A 27,914-nucleotide genomic window follows, 5' to 3' on the forward strand; every position below is an offset into this window, starting at 1 on the left:
GTCCTACTGAACAGACAACACTGTACGATTAGTACTTTTACTACAAATTAAAGTTATGTGACAATACGGAATTTATAAACAACACTCTAGTTTCTCTTCAAAGCGGAAAGAACCGAAAACGAAAAATTGGTAAAAATGGTAGTGCACTGTTGGCGAGGAACAGGTGGTCCTAGATTCGACTCCCGCTCCGGCACACAATATTAAATATTCGATAAACATTAACCGTACTGTACACAATGTATAGAGTAAAATGTTGTATCACCCCTCAACATTACGTATGTTAAGTTCTAAATTTACTGTGTGTGGTTACGTGAAATCGATCCTGTGGCCAATAGCGACAGTAGTCTGCAACATTAAACATTAGCTCACGTTGTATCTTACGAAATCTGTCATACTAAAGATAGGCGGTTGTCATAAATAAAGGAACGGATAAATAATTTATAAACAAATGAAATTATTCACTTCTTGATAGTATATATTTGGCAATTAACATACAGTGTAATGGATTTGGTAGATAACTTTGTGCAGGTAGAACATAAGATATATTTTGCAGGTACCATTCTGTATGGACAAAACACTGAAGCACAGAATCTTAGACACACCAGTGCAGGAGATTCTGATGAGAACAAAGCGCGTTCGGCACGCAGTGGAGTGCGGAATCAGCAGCGCGAGATGTTGGGCAGCGGCTTTCCGTCGCAGCTTCGCCTCCAGCCGCCCCAGCCGCGAAAGCCGTGCTGCTGGAAGATCTTCTTGGCACACCGCACGTCGTCCGACAGGTTGTTGTTCAGCAAATCTGCACAAACCAACCAGCAACTTCAGTTCATCAGGATGAAGCAGCTACGATAGGCTACCAGAAATACCGGGTGATCAAAAAGTCAGTATAAATTTGAAAACTGAATAAATCACGGAATAATGTAGATAGAGAGGTACAAATTGACACACGTGCTTGGAATGACATGGGGTTTTATTAGAACCAAAAAAATACAACTGTCCTACAGATGGCGCTTCATCTGATCAGAATAGCAATAATTAGCATAACAAATTAAGACAAAGCAAAGATGATGTTCTTTACAGGAAATGCTCAATATGTCCACCATCATTCCTCAACAATAGCTGTAGTCGAGAAATAATGTTGTGAACAGCACTGTAAAGCATGTCCGGAGTTATGGTGAGGCATTGGCGTCGGATGTTGTCTTTCAGCATCCCTAGAGATGTCGCTCGGTCACGATACACTTGCGACTTCAGGTAACCCCAAAGCCAATAATCGCACGGACTTTGGTCTGGGGACCTGGGAGGCCAACCAAGCATGACAAAAGTGGCGGTTGAGCACACGATCATCACCAAACGACGCGCGCAAGAGATCTTTCACGCGTCTAGTAATATGGGGTGGAGCGCCATCCTGCATAAACATCGTACGTTACAGCAGGTGTTTATCAGCCAGGCTGGGGATGATGCGATTCTGTGACATATAGGCGTACCTCTCACCCGTCACGGTAGCAGTTACAAAACCATAATCACGCATTTCCTCGAAGAAAAAAGGCCCGATAACGGTAGATGTGGTAAATCCAACCCTTACCGTGACTTTCTCTTCGTGCAATGGAGTTTCCACGATAGTTGTAGGATTTTCGGTAGCCCAAATTCTGCAGTTGTGGGCGTTGACAGACCCTCGGAGCGTGAAATGAGGTTCGTCGGTCCACAACACGTTACTCAACCGATCGTCATTTTCCGCCATCTTTTGAAACGCCCACACCGCAAATGCCCTCCGTTTCACTAAATCGCCAGGTAACGTTCATGATGCCGATGGATTTTGCACGGATAGCATCGGAGGTTACGTCTAAGTGTCAACCAAACAGTAGTGTATGGAATGCCGGTGCGACGTGCGACTGCACGAGCGCTGACTCCCCGTGCATAGACGAACCCGCTACAGTCTCCATTTCTTCCTGAACTGTCTCAGCAGTATTACGCCTTGTGTTCGGTCGGCCACTGCGGGGTCTATAGTCTAAACAACCCGTGGCTTCGAAGTTCGAAATCATTCTCGCCACAGCTGCATTTGTCAACGGACCTGCATTTGTCAACGGACCTTTACCCGTTCGAATCCCCTTCCTATGGCGATAGGATCGTAACGCTGAACTAGGACATTCCCCATTCTGATAATACAGCTTCCCTAAAAGCGACTTTTCAGGTAACATAAACATGCTGCGACTGCTGGCGCATGTGATTCTCTCTCTCATTACAGCCCCTTTTATACACGATTGTCATGTGCAGACACTGACGTTTTGCTGTCCAGTGCCATCTGTCGGACATTTTGTGAACATTGTTTTTTTTTTCTTCTAATCAAACCTCATGTCATTCCAAGCATGTGTGTCAATTTTTACCTCTCTATCTACATTATTCTGTGGTTTATTAAGTTTTCAAATTTATACTGACTTTTTGATCACCCGGTAGGTATCTAGTATGTAACGAAAAAACATCCTGTTAAAGACAAAAAAAGACGCACTAACAAGAAATAGTTCGAATGGGATGGAAATCGGTAGATGTGATGTACACGTACAGACAAACAAATGATTACAATTTCAGAAAAAATTGCATCATTTATTCAAGAGAAAGATGTTCACAAATTCAGAAGTCAGTTACGCGTTGGTCCACCTCTGGCCCTTATGCAAGCATGTATTCGGTTGGTATTGTTTGACAGAGTTGTTGGATGTCCTCCTGCGGAATATCGTGCCAAATTCTGTCCAGTTGGCGTGTTAGATGGTCAAAATCCCTTTCTGGTTGAACGGTCCTGCCCATAATTCTCCACGTGTTCTGAAGTGCGGAGAGACGCGGCGCCCTTGGTGGCCAAGGCAGGGTTTGGTAAGCACGGAGACAAGCAGTAGAAACTCTCGCCGTACACAGGAGGGCAGTATCTCGTTTAAATGTAAGCCCAAGATTGCTTGTCTTAAAAGTAACAAAATACGGCCCAGAATATTTTCGACGTAACACTGTGTTGTAAGGCTGCCGCGGACGACGACCAAAGGGCTCCTGGCGTGAAACGAAATGGCACCCCAGACCATATACTCATGGTTGTCGGGCCATATGGCGGGCGACAGTCAAGCTGGTTTTCCACCGCTTTCCAGGACGTCTTCAGACACATCTTCGTCCTGCAGTGTCTAGAGATGGGGGATCCGCTCTTGAACTAATTCATAGAGTTGAATCTTTCAAAGGAGTGAACAATCAGTGATTCAGAAAAAAAGAATGGTAGCTCCAAACGTTTCCCACAGCAGAGAGAGAGAGAGAGAGAGAGAGAGAGAGAGAGAGAGAGAGAGACGGAGCATATCAGCAGCGCCTCTGCTGCTCACAGCACAGTGCACGCCACACAACACAGCCAGCGCCGGCCTCTGCCCTGCTTCTACCTTGGCTGCGTGCATTGTGCAGTGCCCCATTGGATTTTGTGTTTCACATATGCCGTGCCGTCTCTGTGCGTCGTCTGCCGCGTGCAGTGTCTGGCGCAGCTTAACTTCGCATCTCACTCTGTCGGCGATCGTTTCAGTCGCACGTCCTGCCCTCTGGGCAGTTGATGCGAGCAACAGGACAGAGCCACCTAGCGGATAACATAGGAACTACTTGCAACAACCTGCTCGCAAGGGAACGGACGATTTGTCTCGGAGCGGGTGAGTTCACCGCTCCCCCCACCCTCGGAACTCACCCACTCAACGCTCACCCCACCGTCTCGACTCTAGCCAGAGCGTTGAGCAAAGCGACTCAGGTGTCACTCTGGTCTCTGCGGTCTCAGCTCATGCAGTAATACAGCTCGCGGCTCGACCTGCTCGACTCAGCGCCTCTGCATCGGAATTCGTCCCTACTGGATATTGTTCTTCGTAGTAATACCGCTATGTATATTACATTATTATGTTATGTATACATCAATTGTTTTTATTTTATTTTTATTTGTTTAAACTGATTAGATTAGGTTCCTGATGACTCCTCTTACTATAGGATTTTTATTATGGACACTCGAATTTACGCTTTAATTACGAGCGAACCGATAAACGTATCGCAAAATGTGATACACCAATATTTTCCTTGTCTTATTCTGCGTAAGGCTAAATGCAGCACTTTCGTTTTACAGTCAAATTTATAGTTTTTTTCTTATTCTGGTACGGATTTTGCGATTTTAGGCGTCTTCGGAAGGAAACGTTCACTTTAAAAATATATGGCTTGCGATGTATTTGTATGAGGTTAATGAAATTTTAATACATTATAGCCAAATATATTGTTAATGTAAATCTCAAGTTACAACATTTTCCAATCACCCAAAAAACCACGATAGTGCAAAATAAATCAATAATCAAAAACTTTGTCATATCGTGGAAATTTCAATAAACAATACAAAATTCTTACTCATTATCTGTGTTACTTCAAAATAGGATCAAATAAGATCAAAATACAGGTATAGTACTGGAATAAACCAAGTTTAAAGGGCAACATGCCTTCCATTTATTTTCTATTGTAAATGAGTGGCGAGTCATGAAAAAGAGCTAATTCATTTCAGGGAGTGAACAGTTCTGATCCAATCTCTGAAAAGAACAGTTTTGCCCATCTCTAGCAGTGTCATTGACTGGGGTAAAATTGTTTTCAGTGATGAGTCCAGCCTCGAACTTAGTCCCAATGACCAACGAAGACGTACCTATTGTCGCCCAGACAGCACTGGTCTCCCATTGTGAGAGTCCCCCGCGATAAGGACAGACAACCAGCAGTCTGGGGTGCCATTTCACTTCATCGTAGAACCCCTTTAGTGTCATCTGAGGCACCCTTACAGCACACCGGGGTGTCGTCGATATTGTACGTCCCGTTTTGTTGCCATTCATGGCAAGCCATCATGGGTTTACGTTCCAGCAAGATAATGGCCGCCCGGCCACGATGAGAGTTTCTACTGCTTGTCTTCATGCTTGGCCACCAAGGTCGTCGCGTCTCTCCACAACTGAGAACGTTTCGAGCGTTATGGACAGGGTCCTCCATCGAGCTCGGGATTTTGACGATCTAACTTGCCAATTGGACAGAATTTGGCATGCCGGTCGGAGTGGCCGTGCGGTTCTAGGCGCTACGGTCTGCAACCGAGCGACGGCTACGGTCGCAGGTTCGAATCCTGCCTCGGGCGTGGATGTGTGTGATGTCCTTAGGTTAGTTAGGTTTAATTAGTTCTAAGTTCTAGGCGACTGATGACCTCAGAAGTTAAGTCGCATAGTGTTCAGAGCCATTATTTAGAATTTGGCATGATATCCCTCAGGAGGACGTCTGAAAACTCTTACCAGTCAATGTCAAGCGAGATAACAGCTTTCATAACGACCAGAGGTGGACCAACATGTTATTGACTTGCTCAGTTTGTAAAGCTTTTTCTCTTGAATAAGTCATGCATTTTTTGAAATTGTAATTTGTTCGTCTGTACATGCTATCACCTCTCCCAATTTCCGTTCCATTCGGATAATTCCTTAGTAGTGCATCACTTTTTGTGTCTTGCAGTTTATGTTGAGCTGCAGTTTTATCAAAGCTATAGATGACACTGTGTCTAATTTTCTGATGTAGGCAAGTAATACCTGAGCTGAAATAAGATACTTGCAGTCAACGACATTCCTCAGAATTACTCAGATCCTTGGGAAAGCCAGCTATGACAAAGCTCCTCCAACTGGTGTTCAAAATACACTCCTGGAAATGGAAAAAAGAACACATTGACACCGGTGTGTCAGACCCACCATACTTGCTCTGGACACTGCGAAATGGCTGTACAAGCAATGATCACACGCACGGCACAGCGGACACACCAGGAACCGCGGTGTTGGCCGTCGAATGGCGCTAGCTGCGCAGCATTTGTGCACCGCCGCCTCAGTGTCAGCCAGTTTGCCGTGGCATACGGAGCTCCATCGCAGTCTTTAACACTGGTAGCATGCCGTGACAGCGTGGACGTGAACCGTATGTGCAGTTGACGGACTTTGAGCGAGGGCGTATAGTGGGCATGCGGGAGGCCGGGTGGACGTACCGCCGAATTGCTCAACACGTGGGGCGTGAGGTCTCCACAGTACATCGATGTTGTCGCCAGTGGTCGGCGGAAGGTGCACGTGCCCGTCGACCTGGGACCGGACCGCAGCGACGCACGGATGCACGCCAAGACCGTAGGATCCTACGCAGTGCCGTAGGGGACCGCACCGCCACTTCCCAGCAAATTAGGGACACTGTTGCTCCTGGGGTATCGGCGAGGACCATTCGCAACCGTCTCCATGAAACTGGGCTACGGTCCCGCACACCGTTAGGCCGTCTTCCGCTCACGTCCGAACATCGTGCAGCCCGCCTCCAGTGGTGTCGCGACAGGCGTGAATGGAGGGACGAATGGAGACGTGTCGTCTTCAGCGATGAGAGTCCATTCTGCCTAGGTGCCAATGATGGTCGTATGCGTGTTTGGCGCCGTGCAGGTGAGCGCCACAATCAGGACCGCATACGACCGAGGCACACAGGGCCAACACCCGGCATCATGATGTGGGGAGCGATCTCCTACACTGGCCGTACACCACTGGTGATCGTCGAGGGGACACTGAATAGTGCACGGTACATCCAAACCGTCATCGAACCCATCGTTCTACCATTCCTAGACCGGCAAGGGAACTTGCTGTTCCAACAGGACAATGCACGTCCGCATGTATCCCGTGCCACCCAACGTGCTCTAGAAGGTGTAAGTCAACTACCCTGGCCAGCAAGACCTCCGGATCTGTCCCCCATTGAGCATGTTTGGGACTGGATGAAGCGTCGTCTCACGCGGTCTGCACGTCCAGCACGAACGCTGGTCCAACTGAGGCGCCAGGTGGAAATGGCATGGCAAGCCGTTCCACAGGACTACATCCAGCATCTCTACGATCGTCTCCATGGGAGAATAGCAGCCTGCATTGCTGCGAAAGGTGGATATACACTGTACTAGTGCCGACATTGTGCATGCTCTGTTGCCTGTGTCTATGTGCCTGTGGTTCTGTCAGTGTGATCATGTGATGTATCTGACCCCAGGAATGTGTCAATAAAGTTTCCCCTTCCTGGGACAATGAATTCACGGTGTTCTTATTTCAATTTCCAGGAGTGTACATTGAAGCGCCAGAGAAACTGGTATAGGTATGCATATTCAAATACAGAGATATGGATCCGGCAGAAGACGGTATGCGGTCGGCAACGCCTTTATAAAACAATTGTCTGGCGCATTTGTCAGATCTGTTACTGCTCCTGCAATGGCAGGTTATCAAGATTTAAGTGAGTGTGAACGTGGTGTTATAGTTAGTTCACGAGAGATGCGACACAGCTATGTCCGAGGTAGCTATGAAGTGGGGATTTTCCCGTACGACCATTTCACGAGTTTACCGTGAATATCAGGAATCCGGTAAAACATCAAATCTACGACATCGCTGCAGCCGGTAAAAGATCCTGCAAGAATGGGACTAACGATGACTGAAGAGAATCGTTCAGCGTGACAGAAATGCAACCCTTCCGCAAATTGCTGTAGATTTCAGTGGTGGGCCATCAACAAGTATCAGCGTGCGAACCATTCAACGAAACATCATCGATATGGGCTTTCGGGGTGGATGGCCAACTCGTGTACCCTTGATGACTGCACGATACAAAGCTGTACGCCTCGCCTGGGCCCGTCAGCACCGATATTGGACTGTTGATGAGTGGAAACATGTTTCCTGGTCGGACGAGTCTCGTTTCAAATTGTGTCGAGCGGATGGACGTGTACGGGTATGGAGACAACATCATGAATCCATGGACCCTGCATGTCAGCAGGGGACTGTTCAAGCTGGCGGAGGCTCTGTAATGGTGTGGGGCGTGTGCAGTTGGGTGATATGGGACTCCTGATACGACTACATACGACTCTACATGTGACACGTACGTTTGCATCCTGTCTGACGACGTGCATCCATTCGTGTCCATTGTACATTCCAACGGACTTGGACAATTCCAGCAGGACAATGCGACGCCTTTTATAGATTTAGAGAAAGCTTTTGACAGAGGTAACTCTAATACACTCTTTGAAATTATGAAGTTAGTGGCGATGAGACATTAAGAGCGGGACTTTATCTAAAAGTTATAGGGAAACCAGACTACAGTCGTAAGAGTAGAAGGATATGAAAGGGAAGCGGTAGTTGAGAAGGGAGTAATGTCGAGGCTGTAGCCTATTTACAATGTCACAGTCGTATATCCTCTCCCTGGAGTTATACAGTGCGTCTTTTCTCAAGGTGCAAAGAAAACAAAGAGAAGGTCTCGAATATCACGAAGAAGGAATAGAAACTTTGAACTTTGCCGATGACTTTGTAATTCTGTAACAGACAGGAAAGGGCTTGGAAGAGCAGTTGAATGGAATATATGGAATATTGAAAAATGTGTGTAGCATGGCCATCAACAAAAGTGGTCCAACTAAAACATTCCTAGTTGTTTACGTACTACACGAATATGTAATAAAAATGGGGGTTCCTAGTAAAAAAAAAAAAAAAAAAAAAAAAAAAAACACAGTTGATATCCGTTTGACCTATGGCAGCGCCATCTAGCGGGCCAACCACAGCGCCATCTGGTTTCCCCCTTCAAGCTAGACAAGTTTCGTTCTTTGTAGTTTTTTCGTTTGACGCTTATTTCGTGTGATATTTGGCGTGGTCACGATCAATGGACCACCCTGTATATACGACCCTGGTGACTTCGTCTTTGACAGAACGTTACACTAATGCCGCCTGGGGGTGGTAACATGTTATCTAGCCGAGATATCGCGCTATACGGACAACGCCTCCTGCTGAATTCTCGAGAATAGCTCAGATTAGAGACCGAGAGAACGACGTAATATAGTGTGGGTTGGTGGTATTAGGAAAAGTCCCGGACCAAAATGGATACTTGTCGCTGAAGGCTTAAGTCCTCAGGGGACTCCTTAAGCTGGCAGTGGAAGACAAACGGATGACGATATTTGTGGAGCCTACCACCATGCAGTGATTTATGAAATGGACGCCCATTATACTGATGTTGTGGGCGCTATGTCAAACACATGTTGTTTCTTACCTTCACATTTAACACGGCATTCACCACCCACCCTGCCGACGCCACACCAGTGCTTGCTGCTGATCTGTGCAACAAAAGAAGTTAACAATGAAACAGATATCATACTGACAACTAGAAGTTAAAGACAAGTGGGGGAATAGAATTTCCATTGCTGATGGACACAGTGGTCATCTCACCTGGAACAAGCCGTAGCTGTTGCTGCCGTCATTGTTGCGAGGTCCCTTCCTGTCAGTTCTGCCTCCGCTCACAGACTCCACAAGACATACCCCTGCACACAAGATAAAGCCTGAATCCGTTACTTGTCGGGGACAAACGGATGATCGACCTAGTCTGTAATATTAATATACACCTCACGTAATTTGGAGATACAGCGTACATAAGTCAGTCTCAACTGTTGCTTTGCTGGCAGATCGAACGAAGGTGCTGCACGGGAATAAAGAATTACTGAATGATTCTTGCGGGGTTTCTGGTCTGTCGTTGCAGGTACAAAAATGCTAGATTTTTTCACCAGATGCGTTTCGCTTCATTGAGGTAAAGCATCATCAGTGGCCTGTCATTAAGTTATTTACATTTTTATTTGCTTTTTAGATCGAAAAACAGTTCGTTAAGAAAAGGTTGATTTGCACTTACGGTGATTTTTCGGCTGATTTCTCGCTTACATCGGGAAATGCGATCTGCTAGCACATGGATGGCTTCAAAATGGTTCAAATGGCTCTGAGCGCTATGGGACCTGACATCTGAGGTCATCAGTCCCCTAGAACTTAGAACTACTTCAACCTAACTAACCTAAGGACATCACACACATCCAAACCCGAGGCAGGATTCGAACCTGCGACCGTAGCGGTAGCACATGGATGTTTTTCAGTTTTTGACACTGATAATTTTCGTCCAATTTTTAGATGTTCTGCAGCATTATGCATTTCTCACACCATACTTTTATGCACACCACTTTATTCTGTTTCTTTTGTGCTTCAAGTATGCGTTGTTGTTTGTGTTTTGTAGTGTTGCCATCATAACCTTTCCGCTACTTTGTCTTTGACCTACAACATTTTTTTTAATTAGACTGGTGTATGTCTGTAATTCTATTTAATTATGATTCTGTGTATTCGGTACTGTGTAAGAGCAGAGAAGCAATAGCGATGTAGAGACTTTTTCATTTTTAATTTTTAAATTTTTTTATTGTTTTAGGGGAGGGGGAAACTATAATGAGTGGACATGAGTATATAGCACTGTGATGGAGTGTGAGTTACAGGAGAAGGTGAGGAAACTGAGTCTGGAGAGGGGCGAGGGGGGGGGGGGGGTTGAAGGGTAGAAAGGCTCTTTTCTTCTTCATGTAATTTCATCAATTATTCTATATAGAGTACAGTACTACACAAAGACATAAATACTGTACACAAAAACATAAAGTTCACAATAGAAGATGAACAAGAACACACACTCAACTTTTTAGACATAACCATAGGAAATGACATTAATATACACACATTTGACATATACAGAAAACCCACAAGTGACATTTTCTTAAATGCAACTTCAAACCACCAACAGAACCATAAACAAGCAGCAATTAAATACATGTTAAACCGGCTGAACAGGATCCCCCAAAACAATTCTAATTACCAGAAAGCGTTAGCCATTATAAAATAAATAGCGTTAGGAAATGGACACAGAGAAACAATGGTAGATATACTAAACAAAAAAATAGAGAGACAAATACTGAAAAAAACTAACCAAACCATACTAACTCTTACAACTTGCACTACAACAAAAAAAAAAATGGCATACAATGACGTAACACAAGAAATTCACTCATAAAATAGAAAACATATTCAAAAAATAAGGCACAAACATTGCTTGCAAACCAAACAATTCCAGACGAAAGAAAGCACACATCCCAAAACTAAAATCAGAACCAGACAGATACCAACAGTGTGGTATCTATGAGCTCAGTTGCAGAACTTGTGAGAAGATATACAATGGAACCCTTTGCAAGAAAATTTCCTCATACAAAAAGCATTAACACAAAATAAACAGTTGCTCAATGACCATATAAATATTGTAAACCAGACTCTATATAGAATAAGTGATAGAATTACATGAAGAAGAAAAGAGCCTTTTCCATCCTCCAATCCCTCCCACAACCCCCCTCCCCCCCCCCCCCCCCCCAGACTTACAGTTTCATTTCACTTCTCGTTCCTCACTTTCTCCTAACTCACACTCCATCACACTGCTATATACTTATGTCCACTCGTTATAGTTTCCCCTTCCCCTAAAAAAATAAAAAAGTCTCTACATTGCTTCTCTGCTCTTACACAGTACATAAATACACAGAAACATAATTAAATAGAATTACACACATACCAAAACAATCTAATTTAAAAAAAATGCTCTACGTCAAAGACAAAGTAGCGGAAAAGTAATGTTGGCAACACTACAAAACACAAACAACAAACATGCGTGAAGTACATAAAGAAACAGAATACAGTGGTGTGCATAAAAGTGGGTGTGAGAAATGCATAGTGCAGCAGAACATCTAAAAATTAGACGAAAATTATCTGTGTCAAAAACTGAAAAACATTCATGCGCTAGCAAACCGCATTTCCCGATGTAATCGAGAAATCAGCCGAAAAATCACCGTAAGCACAAATATTAACAATTAACGAACTGTTTTTCGATCCAAAAAGCAAATTAAAATTTAAGCAACTTAATTAAAGACCACTCATGATGCTTTACCTCAGTAAAGCGAAACGCGTCTAGTGAAAAAAATCACGCATTTTTGTAGCTGCAACGACAATCCAAAAATACCCTCAAAAATTATAATGCAACTACGGACACTGTGACCACACAAATGAAGAATTTGCTGAATGACTTTACTGTGAAAGTTATAATGAACAGTTTTTGTTTAGGTATAGTTTCTGCGATGCATAATTTGTTCAAATGGTTCAAATGGCTCTGAGCACTATGGGACTTAACATCTATGGTCATCAGTCCCCTAGAACTTAGAACTACTTAAACCTAACTAACCTAAGGACAGCACACAACACCCAGCCATCACGAGGCAGAGAAAATCCCTGATCCCGCCGGGAATCGAACCCGGGAACCCGGGCGTGGGAAGCGAGAACGCTACCGCACGACCACGAGATGCGGGCTGATGCATAATTTGTATTTGTTTTATTCCTAACTCTATTACTGGTGGATATTGTAGTTTCTGAAAAACTAAGTATGCTTTCGATGAGGAATTTAATATTTTCCCATAATCCGCAACTTCCGTTTTTCTCTTTCACGTCCATTCTCACTCTTTACTGATAACATCATACAGCGTATCCCAGTAATGTCGTGACGAACTTGCAGCGTTTCTAGAGGGTGTCTTAAGGAACAAGTCTAGGTTAGGAATTCGTATCCGAAAACGTCGTGCTACCATGCTACAGAGCGTCGTTGTAGGATCCAGCGCCTGCTATTCGGCCACCCCTTCAGCAGCAAACGTAAATTTGTACGCTGACGGACCATACGCTGGACGTAAACTGTGTCCGAAACCGTCATCCGCCGAGGCAACAGAGCATCACATTCGTAGGAGACGAGCGTTCGCGGTATCACTGAATAACAAACAAAATTGCTAGATGTTCAGCCTGCGGTCCACCAGCGTGCAAAGCAATAATCATCTTGTGGTGCAGTTCTTCTTGTTGTCTCCGTGCTTGCTAAGAAAATGGGATGAGAAGTTCCGCCTTATGCAAGACACCTTTTTTCTTTTGTTTCACCCATACATGTTTCAGCACTTTTGTGCAATCGTCAGTGGGTTATATTTTTATTTTTAACTGTAAATTTGTTGTTAACATATTAACATTTGCGTCATTTACAACATTATGTAAAAGTTGGATTTATAACTTAATTGTCGAAAAGTGGGTGTAATCATAAGTAACATACCTTACATGATTTTATAGTCTGCTTGCTTTGGTAGCTGTTCTGCTACACAAGATACAACTTGTGATCTGCAAGCAGCAAAACGTAATTTATTTTCTGTTTGTTATGCATTTGCGAACGGAAATAAGACTGTATCACATTTTCTTTCTGTAACTTACAGTTTTGAAGTTGTGGTATGTTTTCCTGATGTTGTTGGCGAAGTAAATAGGCTTACTTCTTTGCCTGTGTTCGCGTGGCAATGCAGTTTTTCGATTACTCAGAACATATGCGGAGTTTTCGCTGCCATTACGTGTTGTTGTGGCTGTGTGGCGTTCATTTGTTTCGTAGAGTGTTCTGCTGTGTGAGGCGCGCGAGTTTGAATTGCATTTGGTGTTAGTGGTGTGTGGTTTGTGTGGGTTTTCGTGTGTGTGATGAGTAGTGGGGCAGAGAGAGAGAGAGCTTGAAAAGAAAGAAAGAAAAGAGAGAGAGAGAGAGGATTTGTTTGTTTGTTTGTGTGTGTGTGTGTGTGTGTGTGTGTGTGTGTGTGTGTGTTACTTGTATAGTTCTTCTATTGTGGCGAATAGGATTTTGTTGCACAGTGATGTGTATTCATTGAGTACTTTCTTTCCTTGGGCTATTGATTTTTGGATGTGGTAGTTTTCTTCTATAGTTAATTTTTGGTATAGGCTGCTGCTAGTTTTTAGGATGTGAAGGTCAGTTTCAATGTTTGTTGGGTGGTGGTTATGTGCTACCAGATGGTCTGCAAATGTTGAGTGTGTGCTATTGCTTTTCAGTGCTCTGGGGTGTTCATTATATCTGGTTCTGAAGGTCCTACATGTTTGTCCAACATATACAGATTGACAGCAGTTGCAAGTAAGTTGGTAGATGCCGGACTGGCTGTATTTGTCAGTGTTGGTGGTATTTCTTCCGAGTCTGCTCTGTATTGTGTTGTTGGTTCTGTATGCTATGTTGAGTCCTTGTTTCTTTAGTACATTACCCACCCTGTGTGTGACTTTGTTGTTGTAAGTCATTATGTGCCATTTGTTGCTTACTGTCTGCTGATTTGTTGTGTGATGTGTTGTGTTTGTATGTGTGTGTGTTTCATGGTTACGTGCTGTTTGGTTTTGTATTTTGTGGTTTATTTTGTCTACTCTGCGTCATATCCATTCTCCTGTGCAATTTTTGCGGCCGACGGGTGGCCTAGTTGACAGGCGCTCGTACCTGTAACTTCGACGCCCTGTAGCGTGGTTGCATTACGTTTCGGACACGGGTTCCTATCCTTGATTTGTTCACTACACCCTTTATAACCCCCCGAAGTTTGTCGAAATACTTCTGAGACACTCTGTGTATAATTATTTCATTTACAATATTGCATCTACTTTATTCATGGTTGTGTGAATAGTTGGAACAATTGCTAAATGAGGACTCAAACTTTGATTCGTCTTTTGGTGTAGTACTGCACATTCGTGTTTCTAGGAGTGGAAACGAATTACCGACAAAACGTATACATGCAGTTTATGGCATCTGTCCTCCTCCTCCTGTGCAATGCGTACTGTGTTTGAATTATCGAACCTACACATTGTTAATTATATGCCCTACGCAACAGGAAAGAAGCTGACTCATACTTGCGTCAATACAAGTGTATGTATCAGACATTTTCTGAAAGTCGCTCAGTTTGTCGTATCTCCCACAAGTGAGATTTTAGGTGTAAGTCGTGGGAGAAATGACTCCAGGTATCTCTGCTCTGGGTGTGCATTGTGTTTAACACAGTTGAATCTGCAACTCAATAGAAAACAGCTCAACTGCGAGCCACCACTCAGATATACTATTTCTTTATAGAACGTTCCTTATAATGCCTTATGAAGTGGCATACCGGCAATCATCTCCGTAATATAACCATGCAACAAAAGAAGAACGTGTCTAGTAAACACGGGATCTCAAATACATACCTTAAGGGCTATCAGCACTTGTTTAACCTCGACATTATGAAACAGATTTCTACTACTGCAAGGACTTCAGTTTTTCATATTTTGAGAGGAGGTAGCATCGAAAATGTCCGGGAAGCGTGGGGTCTACAGTGCATACTTTAAGAGCAATGAGCACTTGCTCACCTTCGCTTGCGTGAAACACATCTCTTCTACAGAGTAAGTGCTCATAACTCTTTTGTAAGGTTGTAGTTGGGAAGGGAGTGATACAGGGTTGTAGCCTATCCCCGATGTTATTCAATCTGTATATTGAGCAAGCAGTAAAGGAAAAGAAAGAAAAATTCGAAGTAGGAATTAAAATCTATGGAGAAGAAATAAAAACTTTGAGGTTCACCGATGACATTGTAATTCTGTCAGAGACAGCAAACGACTTGGAAGAGCAGCTGAACGGAGTGGACAGTGTCTTGAAAGGATGTAAGATGAACATCAACAAAAGTACAGGAGGATAATGGAATGTAGCCGATTTAAATCGGGTGATGCTGCGGAAATTAGATTAGGAAATGAGACGCATAAAGTAGTTAATGAGTTTTGCTATTTGGGGAGCAAAATAACTGATGATGGTCGAAGTAGAGAGCGTAGAAAATGTAGACCGGAAATGGCAAGGGAAACGTTTCTGAAGAAGAGAAATTTGTTAACATCGAGTATAGATTTAAGTGTCAGGAAGTCGTTTCTGAAAGTATTTGTATGGAGTGTAGCCATGTATGGAAGTGAAACGTAGACGATAAATAGTTAAGACGAGAAGAGAATAGAAGCTTTCGAAATGTGGTGCTACAGAAGAATGCTGAAGATTAGATGGGTAGATCACATAACTAATTTGAGGAGGTATTGAATAGAATTGGAGAGAAGAGAAATTTGTGGCACAACTTGACTAGAAGAAGGGATCGGTTGGTAGGGCATATTCTGAGGCATCAAGGGATCACCAATTTAGTATTGGAGGGCAACGTAGAGGGTAAAAATCGTAGAGGGAGACCAAGAGATGAATACACTAAACAGATTCAGAAGGATGTAGGTTGCAGTAGGTACTGGGAGATGAAGACGCTTGCACAGGATATAGTAGCATGGGGAGCTGCATCAAACCAGTCTCAGGACTGAAGACCACAACAACAACAACAACTCTTTAGGTATACATGTATGAGTTTAAAATCTATGTTTACTAGACTTTTTTTTCTTGTTGTGATTCACACTACCTCCTCCCCAAGTACTGAAAGCAAAGAGCTTGAAGTATAAGAGATGTATTTCATAGTATCGAAGATGAACAAGTGCTCATAGATCATAGCTCATATATGACCGTTCTTTCTCTCTCGTAATAGCATTTCGCGTACTGATGTGTGATAACGTATTCTGTCCTTACGAAATGTAGCTTACTGCTCAATTCAGAAAGCTCGCGCACCTGAAAGCAGAGAAACGTGGGATTATATAATTGTACCAGAGACTAACAGCAAGCTAAAAACTTTTTCTCTGTGCTTCTTTAAATATTATAGTTTTGAACAATGGCGCTTCGAGTCATGGACTACGGCTGTAGATCACGATCATAACTGCCGAGACGCACTGTAGCCAGCATCCCACTCTGTGTTTGCCTCGGCCATTAACCACAAGGCGCTAACGAAGGTTTGTTTCCGGGGGTGTGCATTACGCACCTCGATGAAAGAGAGCTGCCATTATGGCTTTCCAAATTTCGATCTTCCGCATCAGATATAAATAATCTGTCACTTTTAACGCATGCTCGAAAATTCAGCTACTTTGTGTGGACACAGTAAATTGAAATTTGATAGATATGATGCTAAGGTAGAGAAACTGTTGTTCATTAGGTTGGTTCCTAAATAAGGCTACGATTGACCATATAAATGAGACGGGAATCGAACAGGGAAACCACTTTTATGAGTCGCCTACAATAAGTTTTCTCGATAACAGTATACAGACACAGAAAAATACGAGACTCTTCGGATAATTGTGTAAGTGTTGGGGGGTCATATCTTTTTAATGAGAATCATTTTTTCAAGCGTAAACGGTAATATGTGACCATATAAAGAATATGAGCAGTGACTCGAAATTCGAACAACGGAACCACTTCGATTATGACGTCTACACAAAGATATTTTTACTGAGAATAATATGAAGACACAGAAAACAAACGAGACTGTTCGGATTAACGAGTAACTATTGTACGTTTCTTTTTAATGAAGGTCAGTTTTCCAAAATTTTTCAAGCTGCTTTTTATCATCATATCAATCTTCTGACTGGTTTGATTAAGCCCCCCCCCCCCCCCACAATCGGCTCAACTTCCGCTTCCTTGTGTAACAGCAGGTCTGTAACGCTGCGACTCTGTTCTTACCTGGTTTTTCCACTTCCCATGATTTGCTTGTATACAACGCTGTACTCAAATAAGACCTGTGTTTGACACTACTACATTTCTTTTAAAGAGAAATGCGCTCTTTCCTTGTGCTAATGTATATTGGACCTTTTTCTAGTTTACCCTGAGTGCGTATTCTGTGCTCAGTAAACTGTTCATTTCATTCGACATGTCCTGTAATTCCTCTTTACTTCCACCGAGGTTGGCAATGTCATTAGTAAATCTTTGCATCTGTTATCGTTTCACCCTCAGTTTTAACCACAGTGCCTAACCTTTTATGGAGCCTTCACACTGTGGCAGAAGTCGTGAAAATCGATCAGCTCTGTAGGAGTCGAGCAGTAGCTTACTAAGCTTACTACAGACATGCTGTTAGGATTTGCCGGAAGGCTGAACCTGTGGAGAATGTTTTTGTTTCGCGAAAGGAACGAATATACATTTGTGAGAACTCAAATGGATACTACTTTGATGGCGATCGTAACTAATTACACATATCTGACAAGTCCACTTGTTTTGAAACATATCTGACAAGTCCACGTGTTTGGTAAACCGCTCATTTATTGCCACTGAGTTGATTGACTTTGATGAAACTTGCCACCGTGCAAGGACACTTAGAGAAGAGTCTGTGATAACGTAGGAACTGGCGAAAAAAGTGACGTGATACTGTATATGTCTCAAGCGATGACTACCACATTTTTGGCAAAATAGATCCTTTTTTTTTTAAGTTTAAACCCTGAGTGCTATCATCCCTCCTGTTGAATAAAGCTGTTTCCTGTCAGACTAATTTTACTGAAAGGTTTGTCGCAAACTTTGCCATTTAGATGTAATTTTCGGACGTTTACATGTTTTCAAGAAACGGCCTAATAGCTCCACATTAACTTTTGACATTTCAGCGAAGTTCATTGCAACGTAGATAGAGCGGCGTGATTGTAGAAGGTCCAGTCACGTTAGTGTGACCACCGCCTATGTTCGACGTCAACGTGCAACAGGTGGCAGCACTAGCAGCAGAGGATATATAAGGCGTATCCGTGGGGGGTTGCGGGAAATCGTACAGTCGTCGTCGTCATGCGAAAACTGAGTGATTTATTTGACGTCCAAAAGGTAATGATCTTTGGCTTTCGAACCAAGGATGGAAACACTTTCGAAACGGATAAATTTGTAAACTGTTCGTGTGCCACCATGGTTAAAATATTCCATGCATGGCAAAATGGCGCTATCCCATAGAAGCGCCGAGGAAACATCGGTGTAGCAAGGGCCGTAGATGACACGGGTGAACAATGGTTGTGGACGTGTGTACAGGTGAAAAGACGTGCAACTGTTGAGCAACCGACAACCAAGATGAACCAAGGGGCTACCAACAGTGTCTCTTCAATGACTGTACAGTGAATGTTGCTGTGGATGCGCCTCCAAAGTAGGCGCCTCATTCAAGCACCCATGCTGACTGTTGTTCATCAGCGACGAAGGCTGGAATTTGCACGCCAGTACGGTAACTGGACGACCACTGAGTGTGGACAGGTGGCCTTTCCAGACGCACCAAGTTTTATACTCCATCGGACAGATGACCATTGACATGTATGGCGTGAAACCTCTGAAAGCAAACACTCTACAACATTCCAGGCCAGAGGGCATTCACAAGGTGATGTAGTCATGAATCAACACAAGTATGTATGTATCCTTGGGGACCATGTCCACCCCTACATGCAATTTGTTTTTCTTCAGCACGATGGCATCTGCCAGGAGGACAATGCAACGTGTCACGCAGGTCACAGTGTACCTGTGTGTTTCGAAGACCACCGGGAAAAGATCGCCACAATCCTCTGGTCACCAAACTTCCGCCGGCCGATCTGGCCGAGCGGTTCTAGGCGCTTCAGTCTCGAACCGCGAGAGTGCTACAGCCGCAGGTTCGAATCCTGCCTCGGGCATGGATGTGTGTGATGTCCTTAAGTTAGTCAGGATTAAGTAGTTCTAAGTTCTAGGGGACTGATGACGTCAGATGTTAAGTCCCATAGTGCTCAGAGCCATTTGAACCAAACTTCCTGGATTTAAATCTAGAATCTGGGGGACCACATCGCTCAGGCTGTTTGTGCCATAGATAATCAGCTGGGAAAGCTAGTGCACAGCGTCACGCCACTGGAGTCGGTATGGCTCCATATGCCTGTCGGTCTTTCCAGAACATCACTGACTTTTTCTACACATCTCACAGCGATCTGTGATGCAAAAGGCGGTTGTTCAGGCTGTTAACAGGTAGTCATATTTATGTAATGGACGGTGTAATGCGTGTCTGACTGTGCTGATGAAAGAAAAAGAGATGGCCAGTAGAGGTTTTTTCCAGCTTAAATATGTCCATATTGTCTTGGGATTATAAGGAGAAAGTTCTCAACTCAAAAGGAAGGATGTTTATAAACAATTGGTGTGTTCCATTCTGTGGTGGACGTGTGGGAGCTATTCTGTCATTCTGCGCAAGGATTAATATGAGATGTACCCTGTGGCTCCTGTAAGATGCAATTTCCACCCGCACACTACTACAGAAGTCAAACAGACGCTCCTAACGTTGTAAAAAGAAATGCCCGAAAAACTTTCAGCAATAAATATCTTCTAGAGTCGTCTGCTGAAAGGAAATGACACAAAAATTCTCACAATTTCTTACGTAACTAGTGGGATACTTGGGTACTGGAGTAGTGCTAGTTAGTGTAAGACAAACACGAAACTAAGAAAATTATTATTTTTTTGCAAAAATTCTGAGAAATCACAATGGCACTTTTAGTTATGAACTGAACAAGTTATTTCCGGGGTCTTTCCGTAATGTGAAGTTACCTCTTAAGGATAGGATTCGTTAATGAAATTTCTATACAAAGTTTAAGATTGTTATTGACTTGGTAGAATGGTTGAGAGCTGCACCTACTCAACTTGAATAAATTATCTGTTAGAATGTTGCTAGGTATGGTCGACGCTGTCGTGTGTGAAATGCAGTGAAGTGTACCGTTGTGGAGGAAATATGGGGCTCGCAAGAGTTGTAGCGCACTGCTGTCTGCGCCGCTCGCTGCTGACAAATGAGATTCGTTGTATCTGGATTGACCTTCGCCAATCAAACTCTCCCTACGCCTTGATGAAGTCAAGGACTCCTATTCGCCCTACTCTAACTATTGGCGTGGTACACTGGTCAGATAACCAGTCCACCGCGATGCCACTCAAAAATTCGCTCGCAGGCGTTTGACTATAACTTTGTCCATTCACACCGCACAATAAGTGTGACGGCCAACACAGTGAACAACGCTTAATCTCAAGGATCAGTATGGAGTCGCACTCCAATTCGCTCTCAGCAGCGGTGCTCTCCCAGTGGAGTACTGAGGACAGACTTGTTCCTCGTTCTTTGAGTACACGTATGAGCGCACACGCTCTCGTTAAGTGTTCTCGCTCCAAGAGCGACAACGGAACAGCCACTCTCCATGCCAGACATGAAGGGGTATATCTTTCAGTCTCTTCCATTTCTCCTTCAGCTCAAGGCGTCAGGAATATCATGTGCCAATCAGCATTGCTCTTCTAAAACGGGAGAATGACGTTTCGTTTAAGGCGACCAATCCAGAAATCTGTAGCATCGGCGTTTGGCGTTTGCTGTCTCTTTGTGAAAACCTCTGAAACTGCGTGCTATGTTTGTAAAGAATGCGTAGGCTGGGCGCTCCCACACAATGTAGCGGAATTTGCTTTTAAGCCGAACACGGGGTCATTCTCCCTTTCACTTGGGCAAACGCTGTCTGCTCTACAGGCGGTTGCCGGCCGACGTAGATAGGTTGACTCATCCTCTGAAGGGACCGGCCTCATGGCGTGCGGTCCGCCTCTCTCGAACTAAAAGCTCTTGTGACCGTCGTGTCTTAAATGTGTGTGTGTACGCCAGCCTCAAGTATTTCAACCTCGGTGTGCACTTGCGATTTACTTGTTATTTGCATATCGTTTACATGAATTCGTACAACATTGACTTCATGTTATCGAGTTTGGGTTCGAATGAAGCGTCATGATGTGCGGAATATGATTGTGAGGGCGGAATATGTAAGCAATGAAGGTCAGGAGACCACGACATCTTACATACCTCCCTCCTTCTGACGAAATTTTTGTCTTGGGTTTGTTAGTGTTGAGGAAACCACTGACAAAGTCAGGCAAAAATTATTCTTTTAGATTTTCCAATAAATTTTTCTCAGCCATTCTTAACAATTTTTTCTAATGATTTCTGTATAGCTATTGTTTCTATTTTTTAATTCTACAATTTATGTTTTGTTGTTAGGCAAATATAGACTTTACAAAGGTTGTTATTCCTTCTTGTTGCCAGTACGTGTCTCTGTTTTTCTTTTTCATTTCCAAAAATTGTTTTTACAATATTAATTTTTCTAAAATCATTAGTGTACAGTGTATCATGTTTTAGTGTGGTTATATCTTTTCTTTAGTTAAGCTTCGCGTGAATGTTCGCAAAAGCTCTGTTATGTGACTTTGTTTTATTTATTTAGGCATTATTTTTTCTTTTTTTTCGTGTCATTGTTTTAAGACTGAAGAAGTGTTTTTTCTTTATGCTATCCTCTTTCAACCTATGATTAACAAAAACCTTTTTTATATAAAAAACTAACTTGGCTTTAAAGGGATTTTTGAAATTATCTACTTATACTAATTAATTTTCTTTACATAATGTTTTAAGGTCTCTATTACATTATGGGCTTTACATATATGATAAAATAATTACTTTTACAAAAAAGGAAAAATATTTTTACAAATATATCATTTTCTTAACTCTACATTTGTATTTTATCAGTCTTTTCGTTTTGTGCTATTGGAGGGCGTCGACTCATTTGTATGGGTGTCAGATATCATGAGAGAAGCACTCTAGCATGCGATGCCAGGTCTTACTTGTTGACATTGTCATCATGGAGTGGTCCTTTTAACCGATGATGATGACTGTGGTTTACTGCGTAAACAGTGATGTCTTGGTACTCCTTTGCTGTCACACCTGTGACGGTATGGCAAATTGATGATGTGGTAGGGAGAATACTGTTCATTTTGCTGAATCTATTTCTAGATAACGTTGGTTGGTACTACTTAATATTCCGTTTGCCGTTCGCTTGTCTTTGTTTGACGATTCAAGGTTTATTTTTCGAGAGCTGATTGTAGTAGTTGCCATGCCTCAAAGTTCATGGAAAGACGTTTGTAGCAATTTGCTTTGTAGGATAGGAGAGAAAGGTATCTTGCTGTCTTCTGCCCTTCTTCGTCTTGCATCTTCTGTTCTTCTCTTCTTTCTTGCGTTCTTCTGTTCTTCTTGGGCTAGGAATATGTGAATTTTAGTGTAGGAGTAATATAGGAGATGTAGGATCTGACTGCCTTTCCAAATGTTACTTGATGAGTTTGTAGATCTTAGCAATTTTTTGTACCCTCATTGTCGTCTCGTATTGTGATTCTCCCCACACTCTTCCGTTGTGTAGTAGTGTCGTGGCATATGAAATGTCCATGCTGCGCGTTTTCCTCCTGAAGTCCAACCTGGTTGCAACCTGCATTTCCAGTGTGGCGTTGGTCTTCACGTTGTTGTTATTGCCCTAAGTGCTTTCTCAACATATCTGCACCCTCTCCGTCGCTATCTCGAAGCATCTGGTGTTAAGGGAGCTGGTGATTGGTGTTGGTAGCGATGTCCCTTTTTTCGTGTAGAGAAATTTTTTACAATGTTTTGTTTTATACAAACAACAAGAGATTTTGACTCTATACAATGCAATGTTTATAAAAATGAAGAAAATTATTATTTATTTCACATATGATAATTTAATTAAAGCGTATATCTATCATTTTTATAGCCTACCATTTCTTCATTTTTTAATTGTTGTGTACCATTTATTGTTTGTGTGCATGTTGTAGTGTACTTGATACTACAAGAGATTGTTAGTGTGTATTGTGTCTCTTTTTCTTTTAATTAATGTGTTATTTTATTGATTATTAATTTTTTTTTTGATTTAGTGGTTAGTACACGATTTGCGATTGCCCCTCTGTGTCTTTCCCTTTCTTCTCTTTTACCATTTCTTTCATTCACATCCTTTTACGTGGCTCATGTGGTAGATGCCAATACGTTTACCTGTTTTTGGGTTCGTTACCTCTGCAGCATTTTCGTGAGCGATCCTGGAAATTATCCTTGGCCCTGTATAGATTGAAAAAAATTTGCTGCATTTATTTTGACTCTTATGTGAAAGGTAATGAGTTTTTATGAACACCTTTTGGCCCAGCGTGAAGCGTTTCTTGTGGCAGATTTGTCTTGAGTGATCTTACGTCTCATTGCTGCTGAGCGAATGTTTTGTAGGGCAGAAGCGACGATTTGTCTATGTTGCTTTCGGGGTATAACTGGAAATTTAATGATTTCTTTTATTTTTTCTGGTGGATCTATATTCTTTAATACTGTAATTGGTGGATAAGTCGTGGTACTATGTGGTGCCTCATTAATTACTTCTTGGAAGTCCCGTAGATATAGATCCCAAGTACAACGGTTCTATCTACAAAATAGTCTACAAAGTGTTCCCAAATCTTTCATGATACATTCGGCCGGATTTCCACTTGGTTTATATTTGAAAATAAAGTTGGGTTTGATTTTTAATTTGTCTAATGTGTTTTTCCAATGCACTGACCTGTATTGGGGCCCATTATCTGAGATTATTCTTTTCACTCTCCCTACTTGTTGTATAAAGTTCCTTTGAAGTGCTTTACTAATTGTAAATCCAGTGGCTTTCTTTAAGGGTCTAAGTGTAGTCTATTTTGATGCTAGTTCAATTACAACAAATATGTAGGTTGAAGCTTTTCCTTGTTTGTGGAGTTGGACCATAAATATCGGTTGCAGCAATCTGTATTAATGTATCAGGGATAATTGGAAACATTGGGGGTCTGGTCTGATATCTCACATGTTTTGACTGTATGCATTTTTTTACAACTTTTAAGAACGCGTCGAATACGTCGCTCCATATTTGGGAAGTGTACTGTTTGTTTCATTTTTAGATAGCATTTCTTTTGTCCAAAATGTCCACTGCTAAAGTGGATATACAAGATGTGTTTATTAATATCTTCGTCAGGGATGCATGCTAGGATATTATCTTTTACTATGTAATTTTTTCTTATTTCAATGTTGGTTTTATCGGTAAGTTGGTGTTTAATCTTGAGGAGAGTCTGATCTTTGTTTTGTTCGTCAGATAAATTTTTTGAAGCATTTGTATTAAAATTTTCGAATGTTACGTTTTTTAGATAATGGATAATCCGTTCTTCATCTTCAGTGTTGATTTTCTGGTCCTCTGCCATTCTCTGTGGTGAACGAGACAATGCATCGGCCAGAATATTTTCAGTTCCTGGTATGCATGTGATTGAAAAGTCATACTCCTGCAGTACTTGCATCCATCTTGCCAAACGTCCGTGGGTTAATTTGAAGGAGATTAAAGACTCTAATGCTTTATTGTCTGTGTATACTTGTGTTTTTCTGCCAAACAGAAAATGTCGATATTTTTGAAATGCCCATACTATGGCTAGAGGTTCTAATTCTGTTATAGAATAATTCATTTCTGCTTTCGATAGTATACTTGCAAAGGCTATTGTTTTATGTATTTTCTTACCGTTTTCCTCAATTTGTTGAAATAGTGCCGTCCCTAGCCCGGTCTTTGCACTATCAGTTACTATACAGAACTCCTGACTTAAATCTGGGTGTGATAAAATTGGAGCATTATTCAATGCCTCCTTCAACTTATGAAATTCTTCATCTGCTTGTTTATCCCATATCCAAGGTGTGTTTTTTCCTGTCAGTGCACACATTCTAGGTGGTGCAAGTGTGTCTATCCACATAAATTTTTTGTAAAAATTTATCAACCCCAAGAATCCCCTTAGACTTTTCTTGTTGTAGGGAGTAGGAATATTACTAATAGCGTCTATCTTATTCTCGTCTGGCATTATACCTTTTGCAGATATGTTATGTCCTCAAAATTTAATTTCTGATTTTCCAAAATGTGATTTAGTAATGTTGACGGTAACCCGATGTTTTCTTCATAATTTGTAGGAAATTACCCAGTATATAATTATGTTCTGCCCATGTTCCCTCCGCCACAAGAACGTCGTCCACATAGCAAGTAATTTTCTGAAATATGTCGAGATTCATTATAGAATTCATACCGCGAATAAAGGCAGCTGACGAAATTTTGAGGGTAAACGTTTGAATTGGTAGCAACGACCAAAGACTGTGTAAAGGCTGTGTATTTTCGATATGAAGGCTCGAATTCTATTTGCCAAAAACTTGAACGCAAATCGATGGATGAAAAAAATCTGTATTCCATGAGACTTCTGAATCAACTCTTTCAATTTTTCTGGTCTATATGTTTCCGAAATTATAACTGTATTTATCTGTCTTGAATCGAGTACCAAACGTATGCTCCCATCCTTCTTACTTACAACGTGTAAGGGTGAATTATACGGTGACTTGGTGGTTAAATTATGTCATCATCCAACATTTTTCTGATTTCAAGAAATACTTGCTCTCGATAACTATATGGTATGGAATAAGGTGGAACACAAAAGGGTTTATGATCTTTGACCTCAAATTTGTATTGAAAACCTTTAATGCTTCCTGACTTTGGTGCAAATACTTCCTCATGTGATCTCAATATGCCTTCTAATTTTTTTTTTTATCGTGGAGCGAAGTATCCTCTATTTCCTCTATCTTATTACTAATCGCTTGATGAATTTCTTCTATTATTTCTGGTGGGAGTGGGTCAAGGTTTTCCTCAAACTTATATCTAGGGTGTGTCTCCTCCTGTATTTCATTCCCTTCGTGACTTAAATGCAATTGCTTTACTTTTCCCCGTTCTTTTTCATCGTTCAAAGTTTGAATAAAAGATAATATTACATCATCTATTGTTACGAAGCCTTGTGGTATGCAAATGTGAACCTTACGCTCATTAATGAAATCTACCACGATTATCATATCAGCCGTAAGTTTTGGTACGAGTATAAAATTGTTTTCAAACTCGTAACCTTGGCAATTAAATGAAAGACGTGTTTCGTATTTCACCTCTGTTGCATTTTTTCCTAAAGCTCCAAAAACTCTTATCCTTTTTGTCCTTAAAATCGGTAATTCTTTCTCTCTATTGCACCTTTCAAATGGGCTTTCTGATATAGCCGTCATTTGACTCCCGCTGTCTATATCTTTAATATGGGTAGTATAATTGTGGATGTTACGATTTCCTTTTCTTGCATCAAATTCTCTGCTATTGATTCATAGCTTAACCTGTGGATAATTGTACCTTCCCTTTGTGTTTATGTTTGCTCTGGTGTTAACTCCGTGAGAAAAGCCGTTTGCGACCTATCTACCTCTTTTCGTCTGTTTTCGAGCTCCTGTCTCTCCTTTTCCTTCATTTCCAAACATTCCCGAATGTACTCTCTCTCTATCTACTCATAGTCACCCATGTTGTATACATTACACGTCTTTTGTGTTAGTGGAGTCTGTGTTTTGTTTTTATCTAGGATACTCTGCTCTGTTTTATCGCGTTCGTTTACTTGCTTCTCGTCAGATACAGGATGTTTCAAAAATGACCGGTATATTTGAAACGGCAATAAAAACTAAACGAGCAGCGATAGAAATACACCGTTTGTTGCAATATGCTTGGGACAACAGTACATTTTCAGGCTTACAAACTTTCGAAATTACAGTAGTTACAATTTTCAACAACAGATGACGCTGCGGTCTGGGAAACTATAGTACGATATTTTCCACATATCCACCATGCGTAGCAATAATATGGCGTAGTCTCTGAATGAAATTACCCGAAACCTTTGACAACGTTTCTGGCGGAAAGGCTTCACATGCAGATGAGATGTACTGCTTCAGCTGTTCAATTGTTTCTGGATTCTGGCGGTACACCTGGTCTTTCAAGTGTCCCCACAGAAAGAAGTCACAGGGGTTCATGTCTGGCGAATAGGGAGGCCAATCCACGCCGCCTCCTGTATGTTTCGGATAGCCCAAAGCAATCACACGATCATCGAAATATTCATTCAGGAAATTAAAGACGTCGGCCGTGCGATGTGGCCGGGCACCATCTTGCATAAACCACAAGGTGTTCGCAGTGTCGTCTAAGGCAGTTTGTACCGCCACAAATTCACGAACAATGTCCAGATAGCGTGATGCAGTAATCGTTTCGGATCTGAAAAATGGGCCAATGATTCCTTTGGAAGAAATGGCGGCCCAGACCAGTACTTTTTGACGATGCAGGGACGATGGGACTGCAACATGGGGCTTTTCGGTTCCCCATATGCGGCAGTTCTGTTTATTGACGAAGCCGTCCATGTAAAAATAAGCTTCGTCAGTAAACCAAATGCTGCCCACATGCATATCGCGTCATCAATCCTGTGCACTATATCGTTAGCGAATGTCTCTCGTGCAACAATGGTAGCGGCGCTGAGGGGTTGCCGCGTTTGAATTTTGTATGGATAGAGGTGTAAACTCTGGCGCATGAGACGATATGTGGACGTTGGCGTCATTTGGACCGCAGCTGCAACACGGCGAACGGAAACCCGAGGCCGCTGTTGGATCACCTGCTGCACTAGTTGCGCGTTGCCCTCTGTGGTTGCCGTACGCGGTCGCCCTACCTTTC

General features: G+C 42.3%; 1 protein-coding gene across 1 annotated transcript in view; it reads right to left on the reverse strand.

Moving 5' to 3' along the window:
- Positions 1–659: 659 nt before the first annotated feature.
- Positions 660–27,914, reverse strand: part of LOC126191303 (lysozyme-like) — a 36,438-nt gene continuing 9,183 nt past the window's right edge. Inside the window, exons 2-4 of the mRNA XM_049932131.1 lie at positions 9,228–9,319; positions 9,052–9,115; positions 660–793 (exon numbers count right to left, since the gene is read on the reverse strand). Coding sequence (XP_049788088.1) covers positions 660–793; positions 9,052–9,115; positions 9,228–9,319 — 290 coding nt within the window. The remainder of the gene's footprint in view (positions 794–9,051; positions 9,116–9,227; positions 9,320–27,914) is intronic.

This window comes from Schistocerca cancellata, chromosome 6 (assembly GCF_023864275.1).
Source record: "Schistocerca cancellata isolate TAMUIC-IGC-003103 chromosome 6, iqSchCanc2.1, whole genome shotgun sequence".
Lineage (NCBI taxonomy): Eukaryota > Metazoa > Arthropoda > Insecta > Orthoptera > Acrididae > Schistocerca > Schistocerca cancellata.